Source organism: Podarcis pityusensis (assembly GCF_964106645.2).
Source record: "Podarcis pityusensis genome assembly, chromosome: 14".
In the NCBI taxonomy this organism is placed as follows: domain Eukaryota; kingdom Metazoa; phylum Chordata; class Lepidosauria; order Squamata; family Lacertidae; genus Podarcis; species Podarcis pityusensis.
Genome location: NC_138039.1, coordinates 45,585,549 through 45,607,127, shown reverse-complemented (window position 1 = coordinate 45,607,127; position 21,579 = coordinate 45,585,549). Strand labels below are relative to the sequence as shown.

Below are 21,579 nucleotides of genomic sequence, written 5' to 3'. Positions count from 1 at the left end.
GCAGATTTCTTTCTCAAATCCTGCCCCCAAAGCAGTAAATTCAATGATGCATCATCAGTAGAGCACAGAACAAGAGAAGAAGCCGAGAATGAATTTGTCACTGTGGAACATTGTACTTGCAAGGAAGTACAATGCTCATTCACTACTGGGGGTGGGGGGGGGGACTTCAACAAGCATAGCAGAAGGCCAAGTGCTTCATTTACTAATCTGCCAGGATACCAATTTTCACAGAGCATAATATACACCAGTGTCTATGGGGGGGAAACGTAAAAAAATAAGGGTGCGGTAAACAGAAACTGCTTACCCTTAAACACAGGAAACATTTGTTTTGTTTGTGGCATATATATCCCACCTTCTTCAGCGAGCTCCAGGTGGCATACATAGTCTTCCCCCCTCCCTATTTTATGCATACAAAAGGTTCATGCACCAGTCAGGCATTCAAGGACACCAATTGCAGCAGCATCACTCAGGCGGTAGCATCTCTCAATTGAATCTGAAGCTAGCATACCTCAGGTGAACTGTCACTGGAGGGGTAAAAGGAATATACTGATCCTGGCCTGATTCACAAAACCATTTAAAACAGTGTTATAATGAGTGGAAGAACATTTCTGACACAAGGTATGTAACTTCTTATTAGAAGCCATAAGGCATCAATATAAGAAAAAGGCAGAGGGAAGAAACCTTTTGAGTACTCTTTCATTAGAAAACTGGCTGTTCTAACTTTGTTGCTCTGGATTATGTCACTCTTTACAGTAGTATGTAAGATGTGCATGGAGAGCTGATGATAGACTGGTCAGGCTAACAGGTTAACTACAAGACATCAACCCAAGGGTTCTCTTCTCCCATTGCAAATAGATGATTTTGGCCATCTTTGCACAGGCCAGTTAGCTCTGAAAAATGAAATTTTATGGTTGAAACTTTATTATTTTGAGAGGGGGGAAAAATGCTTCTGAAATCTCTAGCAGGAGTCAATCACCAAGCAAAGGCCTTCTTCTGAAGCAGTAACTGAAAGTCAAAGTCAGCATGAACATAGCGCAATTCAGTCAAGTAGCAATGAAACATTATTCTTTTGCTGAGGGAGAAGCAAAGAGAATGATCACCAATTTATGTCTGGAGTGTGAAAGGATACAAACAACATACACCCTTAAGTTTTTTTCAGAAATTAGTAATACGTAGCTAGTGCAAACATGGGACGCGGGTGGCGCTGTGGGTAAAACCTCAGCGCCTAGGACTTGCCGATCGTATGGTCGGCGGTTCGAATCCCCACGGCGGGGTGAGCTCCCGTCGTTCGGTCCCAGCTCCTACCCACCTAGCAGTTCGAAAGCACCCCTAAGTGCAAGTAGATAAATAGGTACCGCTTTATAGCGGGAAGGTAAACAGCGTTTCCGTGTGCTGCGCTGGTGCAGGCTCGCCAGAGCAGCTTCGTCACGCTGGCCACGTAACCCGGAAGTGTCTTTGGACAGCGCTGGCCCCCGGCCTCTTAAGCGAGATGGGCGCGCAACCCCAGAGTCGGACACGACTGGCCCATACGGGCAGGGGTACCTTTACCTTTAGTGCAAACATAGTGCATGTTGGTATTGGTTTAATTGTATTTCAAGAAACCTCCCTTCATGTGATTATGTTGATGTGCAAACAAGATATTGCAGGTAAAATGGAAGTATCCATAGGCTATGTAACTCTGGCAGTAATGGTAATGTTCTTGGTGGAAGCAACCTTATACTGAGTCAGACAATTGGTCCATCTACCTCAGTATTCTCTACACTGACTGGCATCAACTTTCTAGGTTATCAGACATGGTTCTCACCCAGCCCTAACTAGAGGTGCCCAAGAATGTACCTGGGACCTTCTGCATGCAAAATAGATGCTCTACCACTGAACTATGATCCTTCAAAGTTCATAAGCAAGAACCTATACTCATATGCAAGAGTATTTGTAATATGGAAAAAGCTTTGCCAATATATGTTTCACTTTGCTACATTCATCAGAAAGTATATTCTTTCTTTACTTTCTGATTATCATCCAAGGGAGCTGATACTGACATTCCTGTACAACAAATTTCAAGGACATTTGGACATGAGGATGGACCTAGAATATTATGCAGAAATCAGCCCTAAAAGTGAAAAACAAATATACATCACCTGTGGGAAGAGACAATATTATAAACTATTCACATCACCTGTTACAAATGAATGAAATCAGAGGTTGTATTAGAACTGGCCTAGTTAGGCTGTAATCCACAAACCAATTGAAATGGCATATGCACTTGATCCATTCAGTTAACTTAACCACCGGTGAGGAATGCAATGGATAACTCAGGTTACCTATCAGGCACATCAGCAGACTATCCACAAGGATAATGATTCAAGCTCTCCTTTTGTTTTACTGACATTATCAATTATTGGGATTGCTAACTTGGCTTAAGGAAAGCTAGCTTCTCTTTTATTCCCCTCGTGAACCACTCTAAATTTGGATGGCTTTCCTCACAGCAACAGTTGAACAAACAAACAAAAATATTTATGAAGCCAAAAGGAAAAGGCAGCCAACTCCTGACAGGTACACAACATGAAACCTACTCCCGTTAATGAAAGGGGTAATGCAGATACTGGGATTTCTTCAAAGCATGCAGCCTTGATGTTTCAGAACTTCTATTAAGCTTAGAAGGAAGCATCAATTCCATAGCTAGGAAATATTGCTATGTCAAAATAAGGATTCCAACTGTGAGCTATTTGGCCAACAGCAACAGGATGCCATCCATATCAGGCAACAGCCCCCCTTACCCGCTTTCCCCGAGTTCTCAAATAGCTGAGAACACAACAGGGAAACCCCTGTTTTCACACACTTAATTCCAGTCACATGCATTTTTCTAAGAGTGCATTAAAATGAACCTAGCACAGTGTTGGCAAATGCTTATAATCTGACCAAACAGTAACCAGCATCTTCCAAATAAGGCCATGCACAACTATTTTCATGCCAGACTGCAAGCTGCAGCCAACCAATCTGGCTCTAGACCTGCTTGGGTCTTGTTAAGAGGTGGTAAAAAGCTTTAGCATTAATCAAACACTTCCCTACAGAGAAGCCATCTGCAGAGGAAGCGGCAATCAAAATAACACAGCTTTCTCCTGCTCCTAGCCTTTGGCCAAGTGGGAAGGACTTGCACAAAGACACACTTTTCCACGTTAGTATGCCCACACACACACACACACACACACACAAGCAATCTTCTCAGAGCTGTTCTATAGCCATCCTGCAGTGTTAGCTCTACATAACTATAGACACACATGCCTAGTAATACCACTGCTAGTTGCACTTTGAAGAAGCAGAGCAAAAGGAAAAGAAAGGTAATATCTTTGGGCCTGCTTAAAGTTGCTTGTATACATCTGGGGCTAGTTTCCTCCAGTCTCAGAACATGCAGTCCACTTGAGCGAACATGTCAGGGTCAGTCTTCCTGTGTGGCCACACAGACATTTTTACAGCTGGGAGAAGCAAAATTTACATTGCAGGGCTTTACTCAAAACTGTTGACCTTTTTTGCTACAAACTTACCCAAGAAGCTTCCCTTTGAGCACCAGACATGTTCATCTTAAATAGGTGAATATTTTGACAAGTTAGCTGTGCAAAAACAGGACTATAGGACGGAATCCATTATGAGATCTTAGGCTGAAGCACTAGTTATGTCTATGATAGTAATAATGCTTTTTAACGTGTCTTATACACCCTAAGCAGGCCTGAATTATTACATTTTATAGGCAGCATTTACCCCTATATATTTCCAGTACCTATTTAAAAGCATTATACTGCCCACATGATACCCAATATCACTCACCCCTGATGAGGCAACGAAAAGTTATTTTACACAAGACCCTCCAGCTGGTGTGTCCACAACTAGGTGTGCTTCCATAATAATATTTGGTTAATTTTTGTTTAATTTTGTTACAAAATATTTCTAGGGTGCCTTTCCTTTAAGGTTATACCTTTTTAAGGTGGCTTACAATATGAAAAAAGCTGATTTTGGGGATTCAATTCTATGTTCTTGGCTTGATGTTTATATATATAAAAACATAATTACAAATCTGGGTGTTTTAAGAATAAACAAAAATAAAGTGTGAATGAACAACAGTTCTCTCACTACAAAGAGTTGCAGGTGCTTTTAGGTAACCAGTCTTTACACTACACATGCAAAAGGTAGCCTTGTGAGCATATTTGATTAAACATCTGTTTTGTTAGAAGTATCCAAAATGCTGTTCTGCAAGACACCACAACGTTGAACTGAGGAAAGCAAGCTGCATTTGAGCAAAATCAACTAAGTAACTTCTAATGTTACCTTTAAAGCCATTAATTCCCCTAGGATTATTTCAAGAGGCAACAAAAACCATTCCATGTAATATGAGCCCTCCCTCATTTTTTAGTACTGCCCAGCAGCTCAGCTAAGCAATGCTTCCAAAATGATCTCTGCTGAATACAATTTCAAGTTATCTCGACTACAAAGACACACATAACCAAGCAGACTCCTTGTTCTGCAAACCACATTTTATGAAGTTGAAATTATGGCCCTATACTTAACCCATTATGAGGCAGAAGAGAGGCAAAGTTTATTATGTAGCCTGCAGCACTGTGGGTTTCTGAACTACTGATTTATGAGGTTCCCACATTTTGAAAGGAAGTCTCCCTGAAGCAAAGAGGAGGGGGCTGGCTCCCCTAGGAAATACAGTTAGTTGAGAAAACACTCTTACCGTCAGGGACCTCATCTGGCCGCTTCCTCTTCTCATAAACCACAATGATAACAACAAGAATTATAATCTCCGCCAGAATCCCCAAGAAGGGCCACAGAGGAGCCAAGTGACTGCGAACACGCAGGATGGTTTCTTCAGCCTTCCAGCCAATCGAGTTGGTTGCATTGCATTCATACACGCCAGGATCCTCATCGATCTGCAGGTTCACTATGACCAGTTCAGTGTAGTTCTCTTTATTGGTAATGAAGAAGCGGCCAGTAACGTTTTTGATGGGCTAATGAAAAGCAGTAAAAGAACAAAGGCCAAAATAATAATTGTTAGCAAGTGTTGTAGATAACTGGCTCATTTACTACACACACACATTTTTTAAATCATTCTTTGTGTTCTCTGCCATGCAAGCTTAACACCAGTCATATGGGAAGGAGTGCAGTATGACAGGCTTCTTACAGTAACAATTCAAGGATTTGACTGGCTTTCTTCTGAGTGTTTAAATGTACAGCAATGCCAAGGTTAGGCCCTATTACCACCACCTGCTGGCAACAGTGCAATCACATTTCAGTCACAACCTCTGAGACTTGTATCATTCATGCACTGCTGTAAACTCTCCAACACAAAACCCCAGAGTCTCGTCTCAAAGGGGAGCCCCCACAGACAAATCTGTAATGTCCAAACCACAAATCCTATGAAGGGAGAGGCCCACTGTCTTTCACATACCTCAAACAATCCCATGAAATATGAGCAACCGTTTCTTCCACTCCATAAAACTCACAATATCCAGTCACAATCCTCCTAGCCCGATACAAGGCACTCTGAAAAGCGCTATGCCCCACCAGAAATCTGTACAGATTAAATTGTCTCTGCCACTGTCTCAGTTTAAAAATTCAGAAATCCTCAAATGATGGACAAAAGGAAAATATCCTCCTACCTGCAGATCAAACACCCACTGTCTGTGCCATTTACCTAATAGTCTCTTGAAACCAGCTTTTAACTTTCAAGGAGGACAATGGCAGCACAAGATCTGTGTCCCTGTGTCCCAAATTCTTCCTAGCCACCTAATCAGCCCTCTCATTCTCAAAGATGCCCACTCGAGCAGCATTCAACAGAACCAAACCAGAATGCCCATTAACTGGCTTTTCCCTACCTTTTTGCAGCTTTGCGATGAAAAATAGAATTTGTATCACAATAAAATAAAATTCCAGGCATGGACAGTATGTTGATCAAGCAGGGTTTAGATCAGGCAGAGTAAGATAAAGAAGACCATACTTGCAATGCCTAATTTGAGACGTAGCATTAAAAAAACCCTACATATCAGAGAGGCTAACTCTCATAATAATTAGTAGAAGTGAGATCTGAAAAAAATTACCTAGATTTAAAAGCAACACATTCAGACTTTGATTCAGGGACCAGTATAACAAGATGCTTTGCATGTAGCAAATCCCAGGTTTGATCCCCAACATCTCCAGCTAAAAGGAGACCAGTGGTAATGCTGAGAAAGATCTGTGTTTGAGTCCTTCAAGATTTGCTGTCCACTGGAAATGATACTACTGGTATTATCTAACTCATCGTAATGTGTTTTATCTCCTAACTGAAATGTCAGCCAGCAGCTCAGGCTTGCCTAGCAGCATCACATCTTATACTCACCTCAGAAAAGCCATTATTCTTCTTATACCATGTCCATTCAGGGTATGGGAAGCCTACAGACTTGCAATACATCAGTGCTTCCTGTCCTTCATTCTTGTTCTCACTTCGTTTGTGCCCGGTAATATCAGGAGCAGCTAATACATACACACGTACACAAAAAGAATACAGTGCTCTTAAAAAAATATGTTTTAATAGTAGGTTCAAGATAGAGTCAAAAGCTTTGATTATGGTAAAAGCTTTAATTATAGATTGTCATTATCTTGTGGTAGGTTCATATTTTACATTAAGTTTTCCATGTCACCAGCTCTTGCAGATTTCTCCCATTAGAAACTGTTGTATTTATTTAGCAGTGGTTCCTTCTAAGTCAAAAACGAACTGGGTCCTATGAACTTAAAAGCCAAGAGAGATGCAAAGAAGATCCATAGTTCATGGATGGTGAGAACTAAATGTCTCTAGTTTGTAATATGATCTCTAATTAGTTGCCTCTTTGACGACATCAACTAAAGTGCAGAAGAGCAAAAGAAACACTTGTTGGATAAGTTTTAAGGAAAGCTTATTAAATTTGTAAGACCCTGAATACTGGTTTAAGATAATCAACTGTATAAATATTCTCTTTTGTATTACTGAATCAAGATTTTTTAAAAGCTTATTTTAATTATTAATAATCATTAACGATGGCAGCTGAATAGAGAAAGCATTTATATAACCAATAAGATGTTATTGATGTTATTCTTTTAAAACATGGCAAACACCTGTAAGATGTAACAAAGGCATATGAAAATAACTAGAGATGTTTATACATGTATAATGTATAAACACTACCATCATTATTTAATATACTGAATTAATTCTCAGGTGTGACTCATAAGACATCCTGAATTATGTTAGCTTTATCTATTTTTAAATCAAGCAATTTATTGTGAATAGCTAAAAGCCTTTACAATGTACAGCAGGGGATAAGAATAACACTTTCCTCTGAAATTACACAACAGGACGTGTAAAAGTTTACAGCGTAAAAATTTACAGCATAGGGTTATAAAATTAGGAATCATTAAGCTATCTAGAATGGAGATTCTTAGCTGCCAGAGCAAATTTGGCTACCAGGTGTGTAATCTAAAGATCTTTATCAGCTAAGATTTCAACTGTCACTTCCTGGGGGGATCCGCCTGAGAAACAGTTAAGAATAGATGATGAAAAACTTTCTCTGGGCGTTGTATATAAGGCACAAACCAGCAGGTAATGCATTATATCCTTGACCTGATTGCATCCATAAATGCATTTGCGTTCCATATGGGGAATTCCCAGATATCTCTCCTCTAAATATGCTGAGGTTTATCTAATGGGGCCTGCTAAGGCCTGATCTGTTAATCCAGCCAGAGTCCAAGCCCTGGTCTCCGACACATATATCAAATACACATCACAGCATACCAGGAATCCTGGCTTACTGTTAACATGCAGCTTGCTAGTGCACACTGCCCATTCACTCACATTTCATTCCTTTTTTGGCAAGACTGGGTAAAATAAACCAGGAAGCCACAATATGTTTGCCTTCCCATGACAAACCTGGCATCCTGGTCTGTTGTTCCCAAACAAGCCACGATCAAGCCAATAAAGCAAGTGGTGAAGTCGGAAAAAAATTCTGGCTTATCTGGAGCAACAAACTGGATGCAGGGTTTGTACATCATGGGAAGTCCACCTTAACTGCTGCTTACTGGTTTATTTTACCCACTTGCATGAAGGAATGAAAAAGTTACATGCACCAGCACACTCTTCATTCAGTAAAGCCTGCCTTACAATGGTGTGTGAAAGTGGCCTTTGTAGCCTTTTTTATCTCTTTCCTTTTTCTTAAGAAACACCACTGAGTAATAGACCTGCACATTTAGGGATATGAAGAGTATATAAAAGCCAATTTCTAGTGCATAAGAAATAATTATTCAATATATCTTTTGTACATTTTGTATACAAGGAAACTTTTCACACCAGGAAAACTAACTGGACACTTATAAATGTATATTGCTTCTTTTCTAAACAAGTCTGTAAGTTGTCTCCAGAAGCATCTGCACATCTATGACTCATGTTTAATGAGTAATTCCAAAACAACTGAATGTCTGACCTACAACAGAGTGAAGAGTAAATGTTGAATGTAAGAAAGAAGGGGACACACACAAATTATATTTTTATAACATTCTACTCAGTAATGTATTTGTTTAAAACAGCACAATTTTGACACTTGAAAAGGTGAACTTTCATGTGAAGCAAAGAACTTCTTCACTCCTGAAGACCCCACACCAGCACACTTGTTCCTGCCTAAGCAGGTCCACTGCCACTCACTTGGCCATTTCTTTAACTCCTAAGACCTGTTGTAGAGTAATACTTTTGAGAGATTATGTGAGATCAATGAACTGCCTGAGATGAACCTTCATTAGCAGATGGCTTGGTATGCTTCAGTTACCACCTCTAAAACCCATTCGCTTTCAAGGCAGCTAATTTTGTCACACGTGTCCTTCTAGGCGACTGCTAGGGCCTGATCTGTTAATCCAGCCGGAGTCCAATCCCAGGTCTCTGACACATATATCAAATACAATGGAAGTTATTCAAGGGCCCATTCATTCTTTACTGCATACAAAAAATGCAGAATCATGAAGATTTGCAATGTTGTGTTTTTTAAAAAAGCTCACTGCATAACCACAAAAATATAGTCATTGAATACCCGCAAAAATATAGTCCACAAAAATATATTGCTGCTTGTCCAGTGGGCAGAATGATGGGTGTTGTAGACCAGCAATACCCAGAGGGTTACAGGTTGCCAGTGGGAGGACATGAAAAATGAAGGACTAATAAATTGTGACTGAATCCTAAAAAGACACGCCCTATGAATGGGTGGTTCCAAGTTCAGAGATCTAAAGCTGACATCTGTGAGAAATTTTTGTTCTGATGAAGTATGAAACAGGATGAAATCCAGGACATATTGTCTAACAAACTGGGGTGTTCGGATAAATTGTTATTAATAGTCAGAAAACCTGGGGGGAAATGGAATGGATTCAAGTATCTTGAAAAAAAGCATGGCTGAGTGGCATGCATATTGAACAGGAGAACTCACACAGACATTTTATTGCACTTGTAAACATGCTAAATCTCATCTTCATTGTTTTAGAGTAGTGGAAAATCCTCATATTTTTTTCCAAGAAGACCCATGCATTCAGAAGGGTTACAAATAGAGGCAGGAGGAGACAAATAAACACACACATTTGAAGAATCTAAAGTTTGAAATGAAAGGACCAAAGGGAAGAGACATGGTCACATTGAAAGTTGAAAATATGGAAGGTTGCAGTCTGGACAACAATAATTTTCAATTAAGTAAAGAGATCCTCAGAAAGTATTTTATAATAATCGGGTTTAGATATAGTAAGTGAACAGAGTTCTAGCTATCCTTTGAAAAGCAATGAAATATTTTCAGAAAGCTGATTAGTTGAAGAACCTGAATTTGTAGCGAAAAAGGCAAAGAAGCATCAAAGATCACGGACAAGTTCTTGTCACAAAATATCAACAGGAGTTAAACAGAAGCAGCAGAGAGAGAAAAAAAGAACTTGCATTTTATAACAATTCAGCAAAGCATGATCATTCAACAAGAAAGGACAGCAAATTGAAGATAAGGCAAAACCTTTGCTAGAGAACCAAGTCTAATGAGTGTAGAAATTATAGTTAGTACAAGAAAGTAGTCCAGGTGGCAACAGGTGAAAAAAAAGTCTCTGCACAAAACCCTGGAAAGTAGGACTGTTAGAAGCATGAAAATCAGCTGATGAGCCCAAGAAAGGGAAAGAAAGAAGGTGCTGGATGATGCAACAAACCATTAAACTTTAGGGGGGACAGGAACCTAAAGATGGTAGAGAGAAAATTAAGAAAGTAAATGGCACTGTGCTGAAGCAGAGATGGGGAACTTCAGTCCCTGGGGCCAGATGGGAACACTGTGCCAAGCAATTGAAAAAGTTGAGTTATTAATTTACACTTGGTAATGATTAAGCAGTCATGTGGACAAAATACAAAATCTATAGGAAACAGTGTACTTAACTATTTTTCAACTTGCTATGTGTAACATTTACGATTCAAAGTTAGAGACTAGATTTAATGTCCTGTGTCCTATCGCTCTTTACAGCTCTAAATGATCACCATTTAAGCATCAAGGTAGTGATGACTGCTATGCCAAGCTTTTCACAGTGCTGTAGAATTACTTTCTCCCTCTCTTAAAAGAGAAAGTAGTTTGAGCTCCTTTGAAATGTTGTGGGGCAGAGAAGGGGGAGCCTGGGATTCACAGAGTATTGGACTTCTGAAATACTGTATGACACCCTCTTCTAGACCCAATGAACATGCACAATAAGATCTTTACAGGAGAGTCTGTCACATTCGCTCCTGAACTGGCCCCACCCAAAACTCTATTCTGAACCTAAGGAGAGATATGCCATTTTCTACAAGGAGAGACAGGAATTCTGAAGAGAGCTGAAGCTTGGAGAGACGGATTCTTAGCAGCAAGGAAAATTGTTAGTGGGCAGCCCATTAAGCAGGGTAAAAGAGTACAGCAAGGAAACAATACCAATGTACACACTATTCTAAGAATACAAAGTTTTCTGTGGGCAATTTGACTAAACAATTCAACAGATGATCCAAATTTATTGAGACATGTGTGGAAGATGACCACGCATGCAGTAAGATGCAACTGCAAGATTGCAAGAACTAAATAAAGTAAAAATAGTGATACAAAAAAACAATTAGTAGAAATTAAGCTTTTTTAAAAAGGAAGCAGAAAATAAAAATAAAGGCATACCTTTCACTTCTATAGTGGCATTTGCTACAGGGGAACCCGCAAATACGAACACACACAAATATTCCCCTGAATCATCTGCTCTGGGCTTTGGAATTCTGAAAAGAAAAGAAATGTGGATCCAGATAGTTAGCTCACAATTGGCAACAAATCAACTCTGGTTGCTGAGAAGCAATAGCTCAATCATCTATGTTTCATTCTGTGAACGAAAAAAGTGACTCTAAACCACTCCAAAATGATTATGTTGCATATAGTTTAAGTTTTCTTCTACACAAGAAAATGCAGGAGCCAAATAATTATGCATCACACATATTTAAAGCGGGATCTTGTCTAATTTTGTGCATTTGTTTGTTGGTTTAAGGTAGCTTACTGGGAGATGCTTTGGTTGGAAATTAAATAAAACCTTTCTAGTGTTCAAGATGGTTAAGAGTGATTTTAAATCACTTGCCCTACCTTTCTGCAGAGCAACCTCACTAGATTATGAGTTATGGGAATCACTAGCAATCTGGTAAGTGCTTTTATAGATCCTTGTTGACAAACCATTTGTCTCCCAAAGATACAATGCCACAACTGAAAAAGTTCTGCTATGTGGAAAGCAGAACCCCCTGTTTTGGTTGAATTTTAAAGCAGGGGCTCCTCTGTAGATATTAACAGTTAGAAGACAACTGGGAATTTTAACAAAATGTTGCATAAGTGCTCCTGTTCACTGTTTCAGTCAGTCCTACTCTCCTGCATGACACACCATCCCACTCCCAGGTGGTTTTCAATTTCCTTTTCCAGTCAGCCAGTATCCTGTGGGCCCTGAGCACACTTGGGTGCTTTGGCAACTTCTGAAGAGCTTTTCAAACAGCAGCCCCGCATAATAATCTCCTCACACCACAATCTCACTCCAGATCACCATGTTTTAAATCAATTTCACATCCACTAAACGCCACCCCCCCCCCCAGCGATATACTGTAGTTATTAAGCACACATCAGTTATAAAGACTGTTTGCCCTGCTCTGAAGTTAAGGACTAGAATATGAATATTTCTAAAGTGACCAACAGTGCTAACCAAGTTGTATTCCAGCTTCTATTCTTAAACTCAAAATTAGTGTAGTGAGTCGGGCAAAATTACCCAATTTTAATATATATTGCAACACAAGGCACAGATCCATATACTTGAATTTTAAACATTGACAAATACTATACGTTACCCCAATGATCAAGAAGACCAGACAATACTCTTGTGTGAAGTCACTGCCATGTTGAGGATGCTAGTAGCAAGGAAGTAGCTACTATTTCTAAGCAAGGCTGATACCCCTTTAAGTCACCATAAACTGGAGTACACCCTTAGAAGTTCTCTAGCAGGAGCTAAAGGTACCCAAGGTTCTGTCAGTACTATGCCCTAAGCATGGATCAAACCTTGAAATAAGCCACAAAAAACTGGGCAGCAACTGCTAGCTCTAAATTTGATCCACCGTTGGAACACAGAACAACCCAACTGCCTGATCTGGAGCATAGAACAGAAATATGCAATCCTAGCATATAGTATTGCTTAGATTGGACTTCTCACATGCTACAATTTAAAAGAACTGGACCAAGGAAACTCAAATTCTATATGACTCTTACACATACTACAAACTGAGGAGGTTTGCAAGTGATTATGTTGCAGAGTTTACTCTTATTATTAAAGGAAGATGAGATAAATTATACAAAAAAGAATATTTACAACAAAGAAAACACAACTTCTGACCAGCAGAAACTGTATTATTTTGAACATTACTCCTGATGACATAATGCTCAACATGAATCCACAGTAATGAGTCTTAAATGTCACCTAAAATTTATTAGCCACACATGTCAAGTTTCACTGGAAAAAGTTTAGCTATACTGTAGCTTCATTCATTTTTTAGGGACAATACCAAAGCCACTTCAAGGCTTACCTGTACTGGGTAGTGTCTGTGTTCTCTCTAGTATCCGAAATCTCTACACCATTTTTCACCCAATAGCTGTCAGTGAGAGGGCTGGGAAATGTTGTGAGGTTGCACTGTAGTGTGATGGGAGGTGTAGATTGTGGAATGATGATTGTATCATTACTGGCATTGATCCTGGGCTCTAAAAAAGAAGGTACATTAAAAAGAAGAGTAATCAGTTTCTGCACACTAAAATGCCCTACACATCACAACTAAATGGCAGAGGAACTGGGAGAGGGAAGAGAACTACACATGGAACACAGCTTCACTAGCTTAAGAGACATCAAGAAAGTCATACAGCGAACAGCTGAGCAGCAGAGAAAGGCAACAAGGACCAGTCCCCCTATATGAAAAGGGAAAAAAGAAAAGAATGAAATACATTCTGGAGTTTCTCATATTTAATATAATCACACGTAAGGTTAAGGTTAGTAACATTTACGCCTTATCAGACTCAACAATGGAAGAGGCATAGTTAACAGCTACGCAAGCAAAATAAGCTCCATCCAAGTAATAGCCAATTCACCGTTGTGAAGTTTTGACATGTACATATAACATCAGTTTGAAATACCTTCATCCTCATTTATGCAAGCAACAATCAGCCTATTCCACTAAAATAAAATAAAATACAGAGTTGTATCCAATATAGCGCTAAGTAACTTGTTTCATTAGCCCAAGGATTTACACTTGCGCAATGGAACTGCCCTCATCCTACATGCCCCATAAATCTGTTCTGGGGGTTTCCTCAACCCTCTGGATCAGGGGTCAGCAAACATTTTCAGCAGGGGGCTGGTCCACCGTCCCTCAGACCTTGTGGGGGGGCCGGACTATATTTTGGAGGGGGGGGAATGAACAAATTCCTACGCCCCACAAATAACCCAGAGATGCATTTTAAATAAAAGCACACATTCTACTCATGTAAAAACACCAGGCAGGCCCCAGAAGTAAGCCAGAGATGCATTTTCAATAAAAGAACACATTCCACTCATGTAAAAACACGCTGATTTCCGGACCGTCCGCAGGCCGGATTTAGAAGGCGATTGGGCCAGATCCGGCCCCAGGGCCTTAGTTTGCCTACCCATGTTCTGGATCATAATTGGGTTGTGCACAGTGGGAAGAGAGGATTTGAAAGTTGAGTTGTACAAGCATAAATCATTGTGCTGATGGGACGCAATAGTTGGATACTACTGATATTTTGGATGCTCTCATATACACCATTATAGATAAAATGCTGTTGCTGAAACAGGTAAATATCCTATTAAAGATATCAGTAAAGCACAATAAGCTGTGTCTCTGCTAAAACCCTGTATAGAGTTTTCCAAACTGAGTTGCCAATGCCAAACTTCCAAGAAGCTAACAAAGAAAATCATGTCATTATCAGACACTTAGATTGCATATAATACTTACATAACTTAAAAATACCAAGATTGTATTATGGTATCATAATACAATCTAAGAGAGATCAATGCACCACTTTAAACCACAGGCACACACTGGTGTTTTGTTTTTAAAATACGTGGCAGATTATGATAGAAATAGAGGAAAATTATAATGTTTGCATGCATATGCACATGCAAACAACCCCACACATTATCTAGGACTAAAGAGGTAACTCTGGAACAAGCAGCAACTAGTTCAACCAAACAGGCATGGAACAATCCATTTGCTCCAGTACCTTAACCTCAAATATTATGATATCACTTTGGATCCCTCCAACATTGTTCCTTTACCTTTTTAAATTTGCAATTATGGGTTCATCCACAATGTATTTTGTAGTGTGCAACTAAAACTGGTGCTTGCATACTTATGCATCACATATTCAACATGAAATTACAACATAGGATATGTGAACCACAATTTATATATAGTAAAGTGTCGTTACAAACACAGCCTTGGTTTATGGGGACTCTAAGTTTTATATACCATAGAACTGAAGTGCATTAAGTTCAGTTCCCAATAACAGTTTTCATTTCAACATTCAAAGGAAAAAAGAATGGGAGTTTTTCTGATCCCTCTTCGTTATACTTTTAAGTTAAAAACAGACATTCTATTGAGACATTTCCAGAATAAATCTAGCCATGGCAGTTAAGCAGTGTGTAGATTTTTTTAAATGTTGTATTTTTGAGCCCTTCAGGGCTCTTGGGGCTAATTTATACAAGGCATAGGAGATCCATAATCAGGTCTCCCAATGTTTTTATTCAGGTTTTTTTCTTCAGCCGGAACTCAACAGAATTTTGTTCTGGCACCTCTCAGGTGGGCACCATTGGCATTATAAGAGAACAGGGTGAGTTCCGGAACCTCTTTTTCCTAGAAAAATAGCACTGTTTTTACTTTTATTACGTATGAAGTGCTAATAGGCAGCAATGAATGTTTATTCTGAAAGGTTCTACAAAACTTGTGTCCAGCTTTAATATGGTCCGAAATCACATCAGAGAAGATTTATAAGGTTCATCTGCGTAAACACTCTGAAAGCAACGTATTAATTCAAAGGAAGAAAAATTATTTCAATAGTTGTTTGCATTTTATGCCTCCATTAACAAAACCTGTCATTTTTGCCAGTCTACAGTGAGAAACTGCACTGTTTTAAATGTTTCATTTCTTTTCCTACCCAGCTGCCTGCCTGCCTTTCCCTTAAGAAAAATAGTAAATGTCAGAATAAGTTAGATTTTTAAAATAAAGTTTTTGTATTTCCAATTTAGGATCACATGTAGGAACTGATCTAGGTACAATTATGGCCCAAACAACTACAGGGTTTCTAGTGCAGGATCCTCTTGAAGCCCTTCCCTTGGTGCTATGAAAGGTGCTATTATGCAGACTTGATTAAAGAGGAGAACAAGAACTCTATAAAAGGTGAAAGTGAGTTTTAATCTGGTTTATAGTTCATAATTTATTTTAAGACTGATATTTAGGAGACATACTTTTATTAGGAAATATTTTCCTCTTCCTTTCATTTGGCAACATGTGATTGTCAAAGGGCAGCAGTCAGATCTATCAGCAGGTATTTCCCAGGATTCCTCTAAGTCCAAGAGATAGAGCTATATTGCATTCTCCCAAATTGCAACTTATTTGTTACACTTTTCCTACTGCAACCTGAACACCAGAAATCTAAAACTCAACTGAAGTTGAGAGCTGAACATCAGCAACTAAATGTCCTCCCAGCTCCATTCTTCAGGTGCTGTTACCTTGACGTTAAAAGGTTACACATTCTTGCTACCCACAAACCCGTGATCAACCAAACTCACTCATATAGTTGAAGTAATAAGAAAAAATAAAATGAATAGCAGTTCTAGATCAAAGATACTTGGTGAGCCAGTTATTACTGCATGTAAAAAATGGTGCACTGTCAATACTTGCAAAGGACACACCCGATCTCTATTAGGAAAAGTTGTAAATGTATGAACAATGTTCGAGTGACTGTTAAGCAGGAAAACGTGGAAACCAAAGCAGAAGGAAGGGGGCAGGAGAAGATGCACAAGACTTTGGGAGATATCAAATCGCATAGTTACTAGTTTGTCTCTTGGAATTATCCAGCTTAAACTGCAGAAGGATTTTATAGCATTGTTTTGTCACAAGGTTGTTATCTGTATTTTGGAACATTCTAATTACCATAATTGGAAAGAAGCATATTTATAAATCTGAGCTCAAAACATGAAGCCAGTACTGTAAGTCAAAATATCCTAATCAAATTGTTTACCATCTACATTATTAGCTTTACTCATGACTTGTATGTTGACACATAGAGCCATTTCCCATTTCATGTAGGAAGATTCTGTAATCCAACGCAATATGCTGGTTGCTTTCTTTTAATGTCTTTTTTTTTTTAATTGCAAGAGCTGTTACCTTAGATAGCTTTACATGTTTCCACATCCACTATCAGTTTCACATAACTGGGACACCCTTCAAGTGCTCTATAAAGCATAAGTCTCAAAGTTACAAGTGAACACAAAGCATATCTTCCTGACGTACAGTATTAAACTTTGTGCTTTGAGTTTATATGAAAGTTATACACAACACTGAAAACTGCATTTCAGAAACCCAAGTAATCCATAACAGAGAAACTGGACAATGGCAAAACAGATGGAGCATGATATTTGACTAAGTTTTACTCAGAATAGACCTACAAGAATTAATGGATCTAACTTAGTCATGCTAATTAATTTCAATGGGTCTACTCTGAACAAAACAGTCCTCTCCTGTGTGTTTATTACTGTCTTTGTAGGGCCTAAAATGGCTAGCATCCACCTACATCAACTCTATTACAGAGAACTACAATATTGTCTTGCTCATCACTGTCTTGGCAAAGCAGCACTGTTAAGTAGGTATGCTGGGGATGGCAACTGAAGCTTTGGCTTTATCAGTTCCTTGTCAACCAAGCTGCCTGCCTGACTATGTTAGCCACTACACATTATCTAGCACCTATTTGTAACTAATGGTGACCCTATTGCTTCACCCTATATGGACTTCCACTTCTTTGACCAACACCTCTTCCTTCCACCCTATATTTAACACAGTATTTTCTTACACTTAAATCATAGAACTCTGTACCCACATTTGTTCCCTTGCTAGGCTTGTAGCTCCAACCATTTCTTTTACTGTGGTATTACTCACTGTTGACCCTAAAATGTACATTTCTTTGAAGAAGGTTCGGTATGTTACTGACAAGACACTATTGTAAAAGGCCATGACTGCACTGTATAGAAGTGTAATTTCTGGCCTGGACTACCAGTTTTACCCAAAACTCTATTCCTCAGACAGAGGGACCACAGCAACTAAGGCTAGTTATTTTCCAATGGTATGGGCTATATGAGGAGAAATGAAAGAAGTGCTGGTGAGCTAAAGGAAGAAGTGCCTAGAAAAGAAGAAGGCCATAACTGCACACTCATCAACATACAAATTTCACACAAGCATGACACCTTCTGCCATGCCAGATTCTTCTTTTACCCATTTGCCTTTGAGATTCTTTGGCATACTTCACTTCCTCCCATCCATGTTCCCTGCTACTATGTTCTCGAAACACATACACATTTCCCCCCCAAATACATGTCTATGCAACAGATATGTACACACAAACCCAGATGTTACATTACTCACTCATATGCTCTTTCCAGACAAATTGCAATATTAAATGAAGTAATTATTTCTACAATTTTTTTATTTTTTGTGTGACTTTATTTTTCTAGAACTGTTCTATTTTTGTGTTAAGATAGGAAACTTGAAGCTATACTTTACCAATAACAAACATTATGGAATGACGTTTGCAAATAGGTTGTGCTAAGGACTATAAATTAAGAAAAACAAAGGCTCAAAATTTTCAGGTGGAAGAAACGGCAGCAAAAATGTTGCACCACAAACCCTGTATGCTCTCTAAGGTAAACTGGAGGAGCTTGTTTGGGGTCATTAGATTTTGATGAATCATAAGCTGGGGTACTGTGAATGGAGTTGAGGTTTGTCTGAGGTGAAGCAGGATTGGTGCTAGAGCATTCAAGTCAGAGAAATGAATTCTGACAAGCTTCATGGTGCCTCAGCAATCCAGACATCCACTTTTGCTGCAGGTGAGGATCTACTGAAACCAAAAGTATGTCTCCAGGTTTATCATGTATAAGGAAAATGTGAGAACATTTGGGGGGAGAAGCAGCATTGCAAAACCAAAACCTATTATTTATTAAATTTATATACCACCCTTAATCTGAGGATCACAGGGCAGCTCACAGTACAAAACCACAAAAATACGTAACATAATAACAAACAAAACAATAATTTTCCCCAAGCCATCAGAATGTAAGGGAGTTAAGCTCCTTTGTAACCAACAAGTTTGGCTTGTAATCAAAGTGAATGACTTTTCCCGGATAGCTCATCCTTTTAGATTCTTCCTCCTCAAAATCAATTTTTGAAAGCTGCCTAGCACAAAAGTCCCTGAAACTATTCAACTGCAATTTGAATGTTTTGTTTGTTTGTTTGTTTTGACCCAGGAGCACCTTTTGGGTCTGCAATTTTTAGACCAACTTTCCATAAAACACTAGGGGAAATTAAAGAATTCCTTCTTTTTTACGCACCAAAAAATTGCGATAGCTACGCTTGTAGGGCAACCACTGCAGCTGCTCTTCTGAACTTTGCCAGGATTTATGCCCTGGCAACCTTGCTTGCAAATGTCACCCAACTCCTACACAAAATAAAGTTACAATATTTCTTGTTTAAAAAAGGTCCAATTTCACAACTGCCTAATACAAAAAGGCCTTGGACCTATTTGCCTGCATTTGAAAAGCTTTATCCAGAATGGAGGGGCAAGTGAATAGGCTAAAACGCCACCCATTTCTCTCAAAAGATATAGCCATTTTCTAATTTCCCAATAGTGAACTGGAGGGTGGGGAACAAAGCAGAATCAGACCCTGAAACAAACTGAGTATCCTTCCAAGAACCTTGGACAGCAAGCAGGTCTGAACTGAAGACTGTGGTTGGTTGGTGTAGACTTTTATAATTTTAATTTGGTTGTCAGCTTAGCATGAGCTGCTGTGGGAGACATAGCAGAATAGTGGTGTAACTCTTCTGATGAACAAGACAAATGAGAAATGGGATCTATGGGAAAGATAATATGAAAAAGTTCTAATAATAACCTTACCAATATTTCATCTTGGTTATTTCGGAGACCAAATTCCATTCTCTAACTGGCTCCGCTCTCTCACATATTCACTACAATAATTGCCTGTTTTACAGAAGAAGACTGAAAGCAGAATGGCCTTTTTTCTAACATTGGCTCGTGAAAATATTCATAGCTGAAAATGTACACAAAATACATATTTGACAGTTCTTCACTGTGAATCCCAGCTCATCCTTGTACTTACAGGCTGGCTTGGGCATGTTATTTTCTCTGCCGCAGCTCACTCATTCCCAATGGGGAAAGGAGCCATTCATGGAAGGGAATCTGGAAATACTGCCAATATTACCGGTAATTTAAAGGGAGTGGTGGCCTTCAGATACAATCAGCCAAATACATTAAATGAAACCAAGTTGAACAAGAAGATGCCCATTTTAAATCCTGCAACAGTGAGAGGACTTTCTTTTCTTCAAGTTATCCATCAACATTTTACTATAGCCAAAATGTTGTGTTTATCACAAGTTATCATTCAGTTCAGCAGTGACAGACACTTGATTCTTCCTGCTTTAACATTCTCTTAAAATTCTTATTAATAATATCAATAAATACAATCGATCCAGTATTTGATCCTCTACTTCTGGTTTATCTACCACTGCCAGGAATAGGATGCATGCTCTTAAACCAATGATCAAAATGTCACAGCTTGGGGACACCGGGTTCTCAAGACTGCTTTCCAAAAAAACTGGGTGAGATCAGAATACAGTTTAATAATAAATGGAAGCATAAAGTGTTTTATGTTATTGTGGGCACTCCCTCCAAGTGTAGAGTCTCATGAGTATGTGTCATCTAAGCTGCAATAGAAAACCAAAATGGAAGCCCAGGATGTGATGCCTTGGGACACAGGAGCAATTCTTAGAGGGAGGTAAATAATATTTTAAAACAATCTGACTGAGTAAAAATTCAGCATAAATTTCTATCAAAATATATAATTTGTTACAAGATGGACAGCTCAATGGTAGCTTAACACTGCAAATGAAATGTGTATGTGTCAGTTCTATTCCTGCTTACTTTATAGCATTGTCTAATTGATTTACCTGTCATTTGTACAGTGGAGCCATTAAGGACCTAGCTCACATGGCATATAATAAGACCAGGCCCACTATCATTCAGCTTTCCATGTAAAGATGCTTAATGGATGCTACAAGCATGAGAAAGGGGAGATTCTTGGCTACCACTTCTACATGATAAGTAATGACTCACTTTTATATCCTGGGGCAAAAGCATCTGCATCAGTAATCAAAGGACCAACTTTTGAGAGGTCTGGGCATATACATATATGCTATTTATAAAAGTAAAGTGCTGTGACTTGAAGGGAAAATCCAGGCTTTCACATATAACAGAATTCAAATGGGAAGGATTTATACAGAAGTCTATGAACTCAAAATCATGTGAAAAAGAAAGGCATTCCACGAGATCCCAACAAAAGAAAAAAAATGGTTAGAAATGGTTAGATCAGGGAACAACACAAAGTAGAAAGGCACTCAATGAAGAAGCCAGCATTAGGATAGCAGGAAGCCTAATATAGAAAGTAAAAGGGAGGTAACAAACAATCCAATACTGGGCTTGTTTTCACAGAGGAACTAGAAGACAGTTCCAGAGATTCTCCCCAGTCCTTTGATCCTAGGAAGGAGGAGACACAGTAAGAAGGTGGCAAACACAGTAAAGCACTACAACCAGAGGAATAGTTTTGGGTTCAAAACCAAAAAATGTGACAAAGACAATGGGTGGGTTATACCAGGGTCACAGGAGGGGTAAGGGTCACTTGACTGCCTCTAGATACTACAGTACT

General features: G+C 39.0%; 1 protein-coding gene across 2 annotated transcripts in view; it reads right to left on the bottom strand.

Annotated features, from left to right (window-relative positions):
- NPTN (neuroplastin) overlaps positions 1 to 21,579 on the bottom strand; it is a 46,225-nt gene that overhangs the window by 11,245 nt on the left and 13,401 nt on the right. For both annotated transcript variants that reach the window (XM_080980500.1, XM_080980501.1), the window contains 4 exons: positions 13,112 to 13,283; positions 11,190 to 11,284; positions 6,371 to 6,504; positions 4,730 to 5,003 (listed from right to left, as the gene is read on the bottom strand). In XM_080980500.1, the coding sequence (XP_080836626.1) occupies positions 4,730 to 5,003; positions 6,371 to 6,504; positions 11,190 to 11,284; positions 13,112 to 13,283 (675 nt within the window). The remainder of the gene's footprint in view (positions 1 to 4,729; positions 5,004 to 6,370; positions 6,505 to 11,189; positions 11,285 to 13,111; positions 13,284 to 21,579) is intronic.